This window comes from Drosophila serrata, unplaced genomic scaffold, assembly GCF_035046125.1.
Source record: "Drosophila serrata isolate PLE 108 unplaced genomic scaffold, ASM3504612v1 contig_334, whole genome shotgun sequence".
NCBI lineage: Eukaryota > Metazoa > Arthropoda > Insecta > Diptera > Drosophilidae > Drosophila > Drosophila serrata.
In genome coordinates this window covers 1,399,130-1,412,656 of record NW_028257232.1, presented here as the reverse complement: position 1 = coordinate 1,412,656, position 13,527 = coordinate 1,399,130, and the positions used below count along the sequence as shown (strand labels likewise).

Below are 13,527 nucleotides of genomic sequence, written 5' to 3'. Positions count from 1 at the left end.
TCAACATTTTCATTGCCCCACAATTTGCGTAAATTATGCTTTAATTATACGCGAAAAAAATTGTCGGTCAAATTTACTTAATTATTTGTATCTTTTTCTAAGTTAATATTAAGTTAATAGCAGTAATTCATATTCGGAAAGCTCTTCTAAGTTCTTATAAACAACTTAAAAAATTAAAACATCCCCAAAGAATACAGTTTTTGAATTTGAGTAAAAGAATATCGAAATAAAAACAATATAAAATTAAATAAAATTAAATGTTTCACTTACTTGTTTTTTAGTTAACTTTTTTCTTCTTCTTTGTGTTTGTTTTTTTGTTGAGTTGGAAAGTAAATTACACACAGAACACATCTTTTAAACTTTAAAATATCAAAATTTGTGTTAATTATCCGAGAAACTAAATTAGGCCATTTTAAGTTAACAGCATTAATTAAAATTTGAAATGCTGTTATATTTCAATTTCTTGTTTGGTAATAAATATATATATATTGTTATAATATTATATTTTTAAATTATTGAATAATTCAACACGATTTGGATAATATATTGAAATCGCCATTCACCTACTAAATTTGCTGTAAACAACTTTAAAAATCGCGAAATATCGTAGTCCAAACAATAAAATTTATGCATTTTAAGTAAAAGGACATCGAAATAAATTCAATAAAAATATATAATTCAATATAAAATATATAATAAAAATATATCAAATAAAATATAATTTCTCACTTACCGATTTTGTCATTTTTGTTTTTTCTTCTTCTTCGTCTGTTTTTTTGTTGAATTTGAAATTAACGGAACGCATCAAAGTCTCGCAAAGCTCTAATTTGGTCTCTTTCCTTCCTTTCTCTTTGATTTTGGTGGCTCATTTGTTTCACTCACACAATTATTTACGTATTAATTTCGTTAAACACTTAAAAAACAAAACAAAAATTACACTTAAAAAAAAGACTAGAAGAGAGGAAGGAGCTCTAAAATAACACACACGAAAACACTTTATTCAGCGCGCCACTTTTATATTCGCTTTTTATTTACATTTACCGCTTTAAAAACGGTTAACTCAAAGCACAGAGCGAGAATGCTAGTTACTTTGCATTTCCTTATATGGAGATGTTCTTTGCCATGCACAAGCACACAAACATGCAGTGACTGCCACACACGCATACATACATAAACATATGTCCGCGGGAGTCCCAAGTGTTTTTGTTGCAGTTTACATACTTAAATTACACTTTTATTTGCCAAATCCCTTGCAAATGTCTTGTTTTTATCACGTATGTTGTTATTTATTAAGTTGAAGTCGGGATTTGCACAATTTACAAGTATTTGTCAATCCGTTTTCAGCTGCCCCAACTTTTGGTGGAGGGGGAACCAGCGCTCACTTCACTTTTGCATCAAATCTTTATAAATTCACTAGCTTGATGTTTAATTTAGGTGTCCCCGCATAACACTCACTTAGTTCAACTGATTTAATTATTTTGTTGGTATTATTAAGCATTTTATCAGACGAAAAACATTTTTTTAGCAGCAGCGCGGCAAAATTTTTCACTTCGGCGGTTTTATTTACCTTTTCTTCCTCCCCTTTTTCTTTTGCTCTGCTCTCTCTCGCTCTGGAATGGTAAACGATCTGGCCGTGCTTTTAGAGTGGCGAGAGAGCGAGAGAGAAAGGTTTGGGAGAGCGCAAAGCTCGAACTTACCAAATAGAAGAGGAAAACAAGAATCGAAATTGCAAGTGTAAAAGATGTGCTGCTGCTAAAAAGTGTTGTTTAATTCGATAAAACGCTTAATAATACCAACCAAACAGTTAAATCAAATAAACCAACTGCATTTTATGCAGGGACTGTTGAATAACATAAAACAAGCAAAGTTTTTTAGATAAAATGTAAATGTGAAGTGAGCGCTGTTCTGCATCCAACTGGTGGCGTGACAAAGGAAAAGGGAATGTGAAAAAAACGTATGTTGTGCAAGTGCCGAAGTAAACTATATTAATAACTACACAAGTGATAAACAGTAGACGTTATAAAATTATTTAGCAAGTGAATATCGAATTAAATCCACTAACCCAGCAACAAAAACAACAGAGACACCAGCAGACAACAAGTGGAGCTGCAGCCGCCAATATGCATACATGTACGTATGTATGTTGGTATTTGTGTGTACAGGCACGGCAATAACCTCACCGCGAAAGGGAATGCAAAGGAACTTTTTCTCGCTGTGCTTTTTGAATTAACTGTTTTAAAAGCTACTAATGTAAATTGAAAGTGATTGAAGTGCTTTAAAAATACCAAAAACGCAGGTGTGTTTTCGTGCGTGTCATTTAATAGTTCCTTCCATTTCTTTAATTTTTTGTTTTGTTTTTTAAGTGTTTAAAGAAATTAATACATTACTAATAGCCACCAAAAATCAAAAAGAAAGGAAGGAAAGAGACAAAATCGTTTTGTAATTTAAATCCCAATTCAAAAAAAAAAGACGAAGAAGAAACAAAAATGAGAAAATGGGTAAGTGAAAAATTAATTATATTTTTATATTGAATGTATTTCGATATCCTTTTACTCAAAATGCAAATATTGTATTGTTTGGCCTAGAAGATTTAACGATTTTTAAAGTGAATGCCGATTTAAATTTAAATACATTTAAAATTGGTATTAACTTAGCGGGACTTAAAAATATAAGATGCAAAATTGAACTTACATTTTTTTAATAATTAACTGCAATTATAATGCAACTTGATGGACATGGGGCTGCCTCCAATGTAATCGCGCCTGTTTACGCTTGGAGGGTGATACAGATTTATATTTATTTTTATTTTCCCCGGCACTAAAGTCCGAAAAAAATGGCCATTTATTGGCGCAATTGTAAATCGCTATATTTTCCATTCAACTTTCACCACTTTCCATTTAATTGCTCTGCAAAAAAAAGTAAAATATATAAAAGAAATCCTGATGACAAGCAATTGAAAAACTGTTCTCAATTAAAAATATTTCAATTCAGTACTTAAACTTGATATTTTAAAGCAGAAAAAACAGCAGAAAACTATCTAAATTAGTTTAATTAAGTGCTTGGGAAATTGCATTTAAAAATATTTAGGCAATAAATCCCCCTTTAAGGAAACTTTGATCGAAATTCCTGGAAAATTTCATAAAATTTAATGACCAAGGGCCGGTGCTGCCTTGTACTCCATCGAGGGTGGCATTAGGATCGTTTAATTAAACGCCTGTTGCAGAAGCCGGGCCACCGAAAAGCCGGAGAAGATGGCAAGGACTTTCTCCTTTCTCCTCCCAAAACTGGGTCATAAATTTCAAAGCGAATTGAGTGACGCTGCTGAAGGGAAGGCAGGATGTGGCGGCGATGCCAGGATGCGAGGTGAGGCAAAGTTCCGGCTCGGGCCGTTTTCCAAACAAAGAAAATGGCACTTACCAGAAAACACAAATTGCTTTTTGCTCTCTTTTTTTCCCTTGCCGTCTGGCAATTGCAAAATCTTCAGCACAAATTTATTTCCATGTCGATACTGCTGCTGCTGGTCTTTGATGGCCAGCTTGCTTTGTTTTGAACCCGGTTTAAAGCCAGTGCGTTACGGCGTATTTCAAGGATTTTTTCCATCTCTTAATTACGGCAATAAATGCCAATGGCAATTTCTTTGGCATTAAATAAGAACATGTTAACGACCTGCCAAGCCTTCAAATTGTATATAAAAAAAAGGAATCTAGCACACATGCCCCCAAAAAACAATTGGGGAAGTCCCTTTTCCTTTGCCGATCAAGCAGCAGGCTGTGCTGGCAAGGACACAGCTTGTTGGCTCACGTGCTCCTGGGCGTGGAGCCAATTAAAATTAAAGGAGCCTCCTACGGGCATGTGGGTGTGTATGGGTATGCCTCTGCGTATGTGTTTGTGTTAGCCAGAAACCAATAAAATAAAATTGCCAACACCTTATTAACAGCAGCTGCCTCGGCAGAAAGCAGGCTAAATGGGCATACAACTTGCTTCTATTTTGCTCCATGGAGCTAACAATATGCTCCTGAAGGACGAATCCATTTTGGTAACATATAGGGGCCTAGAGATTTGTCAAACATTTGTATTTTTAGGCAACTTAATAGCAGAGAAATGAGACTATTTGGCATATTTATTAATAATATTTCAGTTTTAAGTCGTTTTTCTTTCAAGAAACAACTATTTAAATGCAGTTATTAGAATTTTAGGTCTAATAAAAATAGGTTTTTCCGCAAGATAAACCTACATAAATGATACCTAAAGAAAATGGTACATTTTTAAGCATTTTAACATTAAAACAATTATTTTTTCAATACTAAGTATACAAAAATAAACCATTATTTGATATGAGAATTTATTTTCTGAATTAAAAACAATACGTTTCTCCCAAGAAATTGACACTTTAGAGTTACTTCCTAAATATATAATTAAATACTTTAAAAGACCTATTTACACACACAAGAAATCTCTGAAAACCCTTGATTGAATATGAATACGTATGGGACCTTTTTCAAAATCAAGTCCTCAGCTACAAAATAAAAAATCTAATTTAAATTCAAATTCATTCATATAGATGTGTTGAGCCTATTCACAGCAAATTCGTTGACTTAAAACATGGACTTTAATTGCTTTCCATTGTTTGAACAGGGTGAAGCAGCCTTTCACCTGCTGCTGGAGAATTTTGAAAAAGAATGAGAGCTTGGCATATGTTGCACAGATCAAGGATTTCAAGGATTGTTACACAAAATGTGTGCGTGTGTGGTGTCTGGCGGGTATTTCAGACTGCAACTACAGAGCTTGTGAAAATATTTTTATTGTGCATATAAAACACGGGCAAAACTCGACGGAGAGCTTCGGTTCTAAACGGGCTGGCAGACACCTTCTATCTACTCACCTATTCAATGCAAATGGACTTCATACGGACATTGAATTTTATGCCCCAGTGGGAAAGGACCTTTAAGTCGCTTATGTGAGTGTGTGTGTGTAATGTGCTCTCCGACACTTGGAGCCACGCACGCAGCCACACACGCACACACACACCCACAACTGCATTTATTCGCACACGTGAATTGCATTAGATAGTTGCCAGGACATAAACTAAATCTGCCTGCAGTGCCAGGATCCCAGACTCACGGCTGACAGGAACCGGAACTGAAAGCGACAGCAACTTGAGGCAGGACATTTGCATTAGAGATGAGCTCGTGATGGGAAATACTCTTTAGAACAAAGGTTTTAAAGCTTTAAAGTAAAGACATTATATTCTTGTTTTAAAAATGAAAAGCTAAAACTTTGACTAAGCATGCAACACAATGGGATTTATTGCATCTCAAGGGATCCTAGATACCGGATGTCGCTCATCTCTAGCCGGAAGTACAGCACTTCCTTCGGCTTCAGTTCCTGCTCTAACTTACGTTTACGTTCGGATTTTTGGACGTGGTTGACGTGTCAGTTACAAGGAGCAATTGTGCAAATGTGTCGGTTACCATTTTTAGGATGAGATGTGCGATAAGCGCCAAATGCTCGAATTGCGCACAAGCTCCTGGAATGGCAATGGAGATGGGAATGAGTCCTTGCAGCTGCAGGTACAGAGGGAGATGGAAATGAAGATGGCTATAGAGATGGCTAGTGAGATAAAGAGGCGAAAGTTTGCTGACATCAAAACTTGTGGGAGACAAACGTATGTGTAGTAGTTCAATCAGGCTAAATTGTGCCTCAGGTACTCAGGGGGATTGAAGGGAATTAGTTATTGCTTCATCTTGGCTGCCAGTTCTAAAATTTTCAAAATCAAGAGGAAGAATACTGTACCAAACTAGACAAAAGATATTATGAAAGGTAAACCAGATAATTAGGAGTTTCAGGAGTGATTAAAATAGATTCATAATTTAATTGCAGTATTCTGTTAGGTATAAAGTATTTTCTGATTAGTTAACTTTCATTCTTGGCTTTATCTCTATATCCTGTCGTTGGAGGAGCAAATCTGAGCATGCAGAAAACCCCCATTTTGAGGGGCTTCTGCTAAAAGGTTGTGCCGGTGTAAGTGAAAGTTTAACTAACATTCAAAGCACCTGGGAGAAAGCAGAGTAAGAGTGGCAATTACCGCTTCCCACTTACCTTTGAGCTCTGTTCCTGGCTCTGGCTTAAATCCAAATGAGTCTCTGCCAGAGATGAGCCTTTGTAATAAGTAGTTTGGCTTTTATTTCTTTCCCATCAGCATAAGACCAAGCCTCTCAGCGGGATGAAGTCATTAAATTAAGTCACTTCAAGTGCGTATACTTAATTTTTTGTCATGCAGCGCTTTTACTGCAAATGTATAAAAAGTAAAAACGAATAGAAACGTAATGGCACCGCATGATATTACAATTTAAGCCACAAAGTAAACACACATCACAAAGGCCCTAGCCACTACACAAGGAGAGGAGAGGCCTACGAATCCGGATGAGGATACTGTTTCATAGCCCACCGACATTCCACATCCCACATCCAAATCCGACATCCGCACTACAATTGGTAGCCACTTCCGTTTCCACCGGGCATGCGAGCAGCAGCTCTGCCGTGTTTTATGTTTTATGTTGCGCCGCATTTAACAATAAAAACGTGAAACGTTTGCAATGAAAAGAGCAAAGGCTGTAATAAAGTGAGCAAACAAGCCTAGCACACACACTCTCGACTAGTGCTTACACTGAGGAAAAAGTAGGGGAAAGAATGGGTATTAAGTACTGTCACAAAGCAGCTTCATTCGTTATTGTTTTGAATAATTCCTTTCTTTCGGTGCACACGTATTTATACACTTTTGTTTCTCCTGGCTAATTGCTGCACTCAAGCACAGCAGAGCACAGGTGTGTGAGGACTATTCAAATCAAGGGGAAATGCAGTTGGCGGTCAATGTTTTAGCCAATGACCATTAGCCCGTAAATGTTGGCACTTAAATTGGATGAGCAAATTGTTGGCAACAGTTTTGGCAGAAAACTCCATGATCGAGACAATGAAATACATTAAGCGGCATTAATTGCCCCCCAAAAACCGACATGAAAAGCAACTTGAGCAATTCACACGAAACTAAATTAATTGTCTCGCACATTACACGGTTTATGCGGGGTGAAACTATGATTAAATTTGGATTCTAAATCATTTTATTGTTTTATTATTATTATATTCCTGTAATATATATTCTCTTAGCTAAGCTATTTAGCAATCAACTTGAGTTTTATAATGATTTAAAACGCATTAGATTGCTACTTCAAGACCTCATTTATACTATTTTATTTAATAAGCAACTAATTTAAATATCAAGGAACTTTGCAAGCAAACAAATTGAGATATGTATAATGTAGAGTATATATATATTCATTAATTCGTAACCTATTTACCGTGCAACCCCCTTATTCGAGGCTCCTTCGAAAAGGAACCTCAGCACATTTTGCTCTCTGCTCAACGAGGCCTGAAATTAATTGAGAGTGCCATCATAAACATGCCAAACGAGAAAATTTTAATTAATTCCCCAATTGCAGGACTCTGCCCTTCGCCCTCTAGACGGCATTTGTATACGATTACGGATGCGGATGGGATTTCATTATGTCGCCTGCCATGTATCTTGTATTTTGTGTGTGTGATTTGTGACAGCTCCAACTTGCACCGGAGTTAATCAATGGGGGATTTGCCAGATGTAGGACCAGGACCTCAGATATGGCCAAGTGAATTGGCCCAAATTAGCAAGAAAGGGAAAATGCAGGAAAAGCGGATAATGCGAACCATAAGTTATGCTTAACTATTTGTCTGTGGAACTCTATCTCTCTTTGGATATCTCTGTATCCGGATCCATGTCTGTTCTCGTAATTTTGCTCGGAACTAATTGCTTTGAAAACTGTAAAGATGCCACTTGACACAGTACTTGGCGCGGTAACTCTTTTTTTCCCCTCCGCCCCAAGGAGAGGCAAAAGTAAAAGGAAAAGCAGAAACTGCAACTACTCGTTGCCGTTGCCATTGCCATTGCAAACGTGGCTAAATTAAATGGCTGACAAAGTGAGCAGCATCAGCATCAGCCCGCATCCCGCTAGGACCAGAGTTTTCTTTTATATTTTGTCACCAATTGCCACCGGCAGCCGAGTGAAACTGTGCTGGAAACGAACGCAAGGACATGGCCAGGACATGGACGCGAAAGTGGAAAGTGGAAAGTAGAAAGTGCCAAATGGCAACTCGAAAGTGGTGAAGGGGGGCGGTGAAAGTTTGTCATAAATCAGAATATTTTAAAAGTGTTTGCTCTGTGACAGAACAAGAAGGAGGAGCAAAAAAACACACAAATGGTGAACTGTGGCAGTCATAAGCCAAGATTATGGCTGCGAACTTGTAGCCATGTCGAACAGCGAGCACAAAAATGCCACAGAATGTCGCAGGAAACGAACTTTCTCGGCCCTCTCTCAGGAGGGGCAGGGGGTGAAAATAAACATTGAAATAAAATTATATTAAAATCGGCGATTGATAAAGTTTGTACAACTCATAGTCCTCGATTGTCGATTGTCAAATATTAGAGCTGGAAAAAAGATAAACAAAAGCCTATTCCTGTTTCTTTTAATTCTGAATTCAAGTGATCCCAACTTTCTGGGGTTTCTTTAAGCATATAAAAATATGAATATACACAAATAATTAAAAAAAAGTACTTAATATAGGTTATAGGTTAAAACAATGCAATTTCTCTTTACTTAATTATATATATATTAAAAAAAAAGCTCAAGAAATTCCCAGAATCCATTTAAATTTATTCAACAAACTGGACAATTTATTGTCACTAATAAATCCATAGACCATAAAATAAATTCACAGGAAAATTGAAAAAGGTTTTACTATAGAAAATCAAAATTAAATTTCCTGGAAATACCCAACAATCCAACCCAAAAACAAACTATGATAAGCGTTACAGGAAAAAGCTGGCTCTCTTTGAAAATTAAAGAGAGAATTTAAGAAAAAGCTCAAGTTTAAATGATAAAACCAACCAACATTCATTACCAGGAATTTCGTGCACTTTCCTGAAATGTAAAACTGCTATATATATAACTTTATTTAACCTTATTTAAGGTGAATTTTAAGAGGATACAATGCTATCCCCTTTTTCATGTTAAATATTCAAAGTTTTGGTTTTAAACGAAGAGCAAACTGCATTCCATGAGACCAACTTCATCATTACGCTCATCAACGCTTCATGCTGGAGGACTCGGTGCCCCCCAGTTGCTAACGCGCAAATACCAATTTAAATTCAAATGCAGACTCCAAGCTGAAGTCTGCGGAATGACAGCGGATGGCCAGTGATTTGCATTCGGCAATGACTATAGCTGTGACTAAGTTCTGACTCTGATCTGGTCGACTTGGCCGGTTAGTTTTCGATAACTTGTCAGGCGTCAGAGAGCGGCGACAAGTCTCGCACAAAACAAGCAAACTTTGATTGACATTTCAATTAAATTATAGCCAAACTCGTTGCCGAGATGTTTCGCCTGCAGAAACTCTTGCTGGCCGAGTACGAGGAGATCTACGAGCCGCTGCTGGTGGAGAATCCCATTGTCCTGGTGGATGTCCATGGCATTGGCCTGCGCCAATACCAAATGGGACTCACCTGCAACCATCTGCTCTTTGGCTGCGACAAAATTGTAGAGTCTAGCAGAAGGTGGTCTTGGCTCCTGGCCAAGGGTCTGGACTATGAGATCGAGTCCTTCGAGCTGGCCTGCATCCTGCCGCTGCAGTTCCTTCGCTTCCACTTCTACCGCAAGAGCAATCGTTACCTCATGATGGTCACCGCTGTCCAGCCATCGGGTCAGCCTGTGATGTCCAAGGAGCAGCCCATGATATTTGAGTTCGGTGGACATCGTTACAAGCAACACTACTGGCACACCTGGCGCGAGCGAGTGGCCTCCATTCGGGTGATGCAGTCGGGCTATAATCAGATCACCGGAGCCTCGCCCTTCTCCAGCACCGATGTCCAGCTGGAGGATGAGATCATAACGGTGGCCCAGGTGCATCGAGGCTTCCTCACACCGTCCTTGTGTAGTTCCGTCTGTCGCCTGGGTGTCTGAGTTCCCTTAAGCGGCTTTCCTTAGCTCCAAGTTTCCAAGTATTTTCCATTAACAGATTGAATCCCAAGCTTCGATTGGGCTTGATTTTGGGTCAGCCGTCCTGTTTATTTATTTATATTAAAAGCTTAGGTAGTTATTTTTAGTTTTTAGTTGGGGAAAAAGGGTCTAGGAATAGCTGGAAAGTGAAGAAACTATATATTTGAGATACTCTGCTAACTATAATAATTTACTTAGCTAGCATAATATATAGGAGCCTATAGGTTATACCCCTTTGATTTCTATATATATGGCCTTTTAAATCCAATTTAAGGGGGATACTTATTATTTTTATAACTATTATACATATAGACCACCTTATATTATCTTAAACTTATAATATATTCCATTTTAAATCCAATTTAAGGGGGATACTAATTATTTTCATAAGACTGTTATCAGAGCATATGGAATGTCGATTCCTATATTGATTCTTCTCTGATTCTGTACATTGTTCGACGCCAACTCGGTTGGGTTAATGCAATCAGCACAACAGCCAGAAAATCAGCCACAACTGGCGAACCCAGGCCTTCTGGTTTCGGCGGGATGTTTATTTTTTTGGGGGGAATGATTGTGGGGATGACGACGAAGGAATGTGGTATTGATGTGAACGGGCTTTCGGCTATTTTTTGTGCCCTCCAAGCTGCTCCCGCTCCTGCGCCCTCAGTTCCGCTGGCAAGTTAACCAACAAAGTTTTCAATTTGCCGACAAACTTAAGCCGCAACCACAGCATTTGTCGGGTTTGGTGGCCAAAGAGAAAGTCAATGGGGGAAAGTCGGTGGGGGACGGGGGCCAGGCTTTAGCTCGGACATGTCTGTCTCCGGGTGAGCGTGCAGCTGACACCAAAAATCAATTGCAATGAAATGCTGGGCAAATAAAAACAACAAGGAGCGGGAGCAGAAAAAACAACAAGTCCTCGTCATTGGCCGTATTTGGTTTAGGGCATTTAATGGTCAAAGTTTTTCAACTTGTCTGTAATTTATTTGATTTGCTTTCACTCGACGTCTCCTCGCTGCTTTTGATAAATTACAATTTATTTAATGAAATGTGCACAGAGAGCGACGCATTAATCATACGCCATGTGGTGCGCCCAAAACAAATAGAGAGGAATTTTAAATTTCATCGCTTTAAAAGCTATCATGTCTCCTCTGTCTCTAAGCTCTGCCATAAAATCCCTTTTTGCCAAAGTTAATCAAATGGGAAAAAAGTCAATAAAAAACACTGCCGCACTCTGCATTTTCCTCTTAAATTCTTTTATTTTTCCTGTTGTTGTTGTATTTTTATTAATTTTTAATACACCTGCTTGTGCTGGCAATTAAGCGCGGACCTGTTCAATTTCATTTAATTAGCCATAAAGGCGCTTAAAAAGGGGCAAAACCGGCTCCGGCTCCTTGTCGCCACTGTTTACTGCCTCGTGGCAATGTGGTATCAATGTCTGTATGTATTTGGTATATATGTAAATTTGAAATATCCTTCTTTAAGGACTCGCCTGCATTCTAGACATTCCGGCTTTGTTATTTGCTCTTTCTTTATATTTTATTTGCTTGTGGAATGGAGTTCAAAGCATCTAAGCAGCCACATCAAAGCCTCCTGCGTAATTGCTTCTGAAAAATTTGAATTTTGAACCGTGAACGACTGGCGGCGCCTGCAATTGGCCGACGGGAAAATTTCATTTAAGGCACACACTCGCCTACGAAAATTCATTGACAGCATCGAAAAGTAGATGCCACGCACTTAGCACGAGCCATCAGTGCGTATACGCAATATTTAGGGAGATGTGGAAGGGAGGTGGTCTATAGGAAAATTAATGGTAAAATTGGGTTTTAAATATTTTTAATAGGACCTATAACAAAAGAACAAGGCATACCATATAGATATGTTACTTTTGGCTGAAATTTATGATTTTAAAGAAGGGTTATTTAATGTTGAATATCATTATAGAATTATATATGTCATTATCATACAGAAAAGTAGACAACACACATGACGAAAACTCCCAAAAACACTTGACATTTTCCTGGGCAATGCGTTTAAGGTGGCATTAAAGGCCGATCCAGCCCATGTGCAGCTTAAGCTGACAGTGATGAATGAGTTTCATATTTATTGAATTCCACCGGTTACGGATACAGATACCTCTCCACGCTGTCGACATAAATATATGCAAATTTCCTCGAGCTTAATGGCTAAAAGTTGATAGCCGAGAAATATCTTTGCATAAATCGAAAGTATAGGATATATATTTTTAAAAGAAAAGCTGAGATATAATATATTTTTGTCTTAGCCTATTGATTCAATTAATTAAAGTTAGGTGCCCAAGGGGATATAGATACTCCTTTTAAAGAACCTCTTCCTTTCACCCTCTCTGAAGCTTAGTCATGGGAAAAAGTGAATTACCTGACGCCCAGGACTCCCATTCAAAAACCATTTTTTTCCGCTGCCATCGCACATGCGGTGTCCGGGCTAATTGAATTTGATTTTTACCCCCGGCCGGTGCTGGGTTCAACTTTTAAACGAATCGAGACGTGCCAGGCATGCCCAAGGAGTGGACCAGTGACCGCAGAAGAGCTGCAAAGCGACCCGGCTCTGACCCCTGACTGCCGACGGCAGTGGCTGCCTCATTGTTTGCTTGCCACCCGGAGGCTTTCATGTGGTTGCAATAGCCAGGAGGAGTTGGGAGTTGATAGCAGGCAGCTCGGAGCTGGTAACTGGTTACCGGAGGCCAGATGCTTGAAGCGTGGGAACAAACAGAAAGTGTGCGGCAGGAACTTATTAAGCAAACAGTTTGTCGCAGGCCTCAAGTGCCACCGCGGGTCGCATGAAAAATCGCATGCATGCCCTATAGCCTAGATGTCCGTATTTGCCATTGTGGTGAGTGCAAGTGCGACTCCAACACTCGCAAAATCATTAAACCACTTTTCTTTTCAAAGTTTTTCTTAATGAAAAAATATACATTATAATTATTAGCTCTGTCTCTCTCTCTCTTTTTTGGTATGTCCATCTTTCTCTGTGCATCTCTAGATGCACTTCCTCTCTCTCCCACAGCCTTTCTCTAGAGATCTCCCGTGCTCTCTCGCTCTCACTTTCTCTGTTCTCTTTACTCGGAGACTATAAATACGGGCACTGCCATCGCTGTGGCCTCATTCGGTTCGCGGCCTTCGTGCTGTATACATCTTTAGTGATGGTGAGAGTGAAAGTGATAGTGATTGCCCTTTAGGGCAACATATCTGGATAACTATCTATATAGATTCTATAGGAGGGAGGCCTTAAATCAGTTGTGCCATCTAATGAAATAGTCTTCCCTCGCAGGGTGTTATAATTTCAGTCAAGAACTTAAAAAGTAGGGAAGGAGTCGTTTTTGACCCTATAAACCATATATATTCTTGATCAGCACGAACAGCCGAGTCGATCTAGCTATATTCGGAAGAAATTAATTTTTTTCAATATT

At 38.5% G+C, this 13,527-nt stretch overlaps 1 protein-coding gene across 1 annotated transcript; it reads left to right on the top strand.

Annotated features, from left to right (window-relative positions):
- Positions 1–9,357: 9,357 nt before the first annotated feature.
- Positions 9,358–10,182, top strand: LOC110178502 (uncharacterized). Its single transcript, XM_020945652.2, has one exon. The coding sequence runs from the start codon at positions 9,462–9,464 to the stop codon at positions 10,044–10,046; it is 585 nt and encodes a 194-aa protein (XP_020801311.1). The 5' UTR covers positions 9,358–9,461; the 3' UTR covers positions 10,047–10,182.
- Positions 10,183–13,527: the final 3,345 nt, after the last annotated feature.

What these genes read in the sequence shown, in the direction of transcription:
- LOC110178502 (XM_020945652.2), top strand. Translation starts at nt 9,462, where the DNA reads ATGTTTCGCCTGCAGAAACTCTTGCTGGCCGAGTACGAGGAGATCTAC.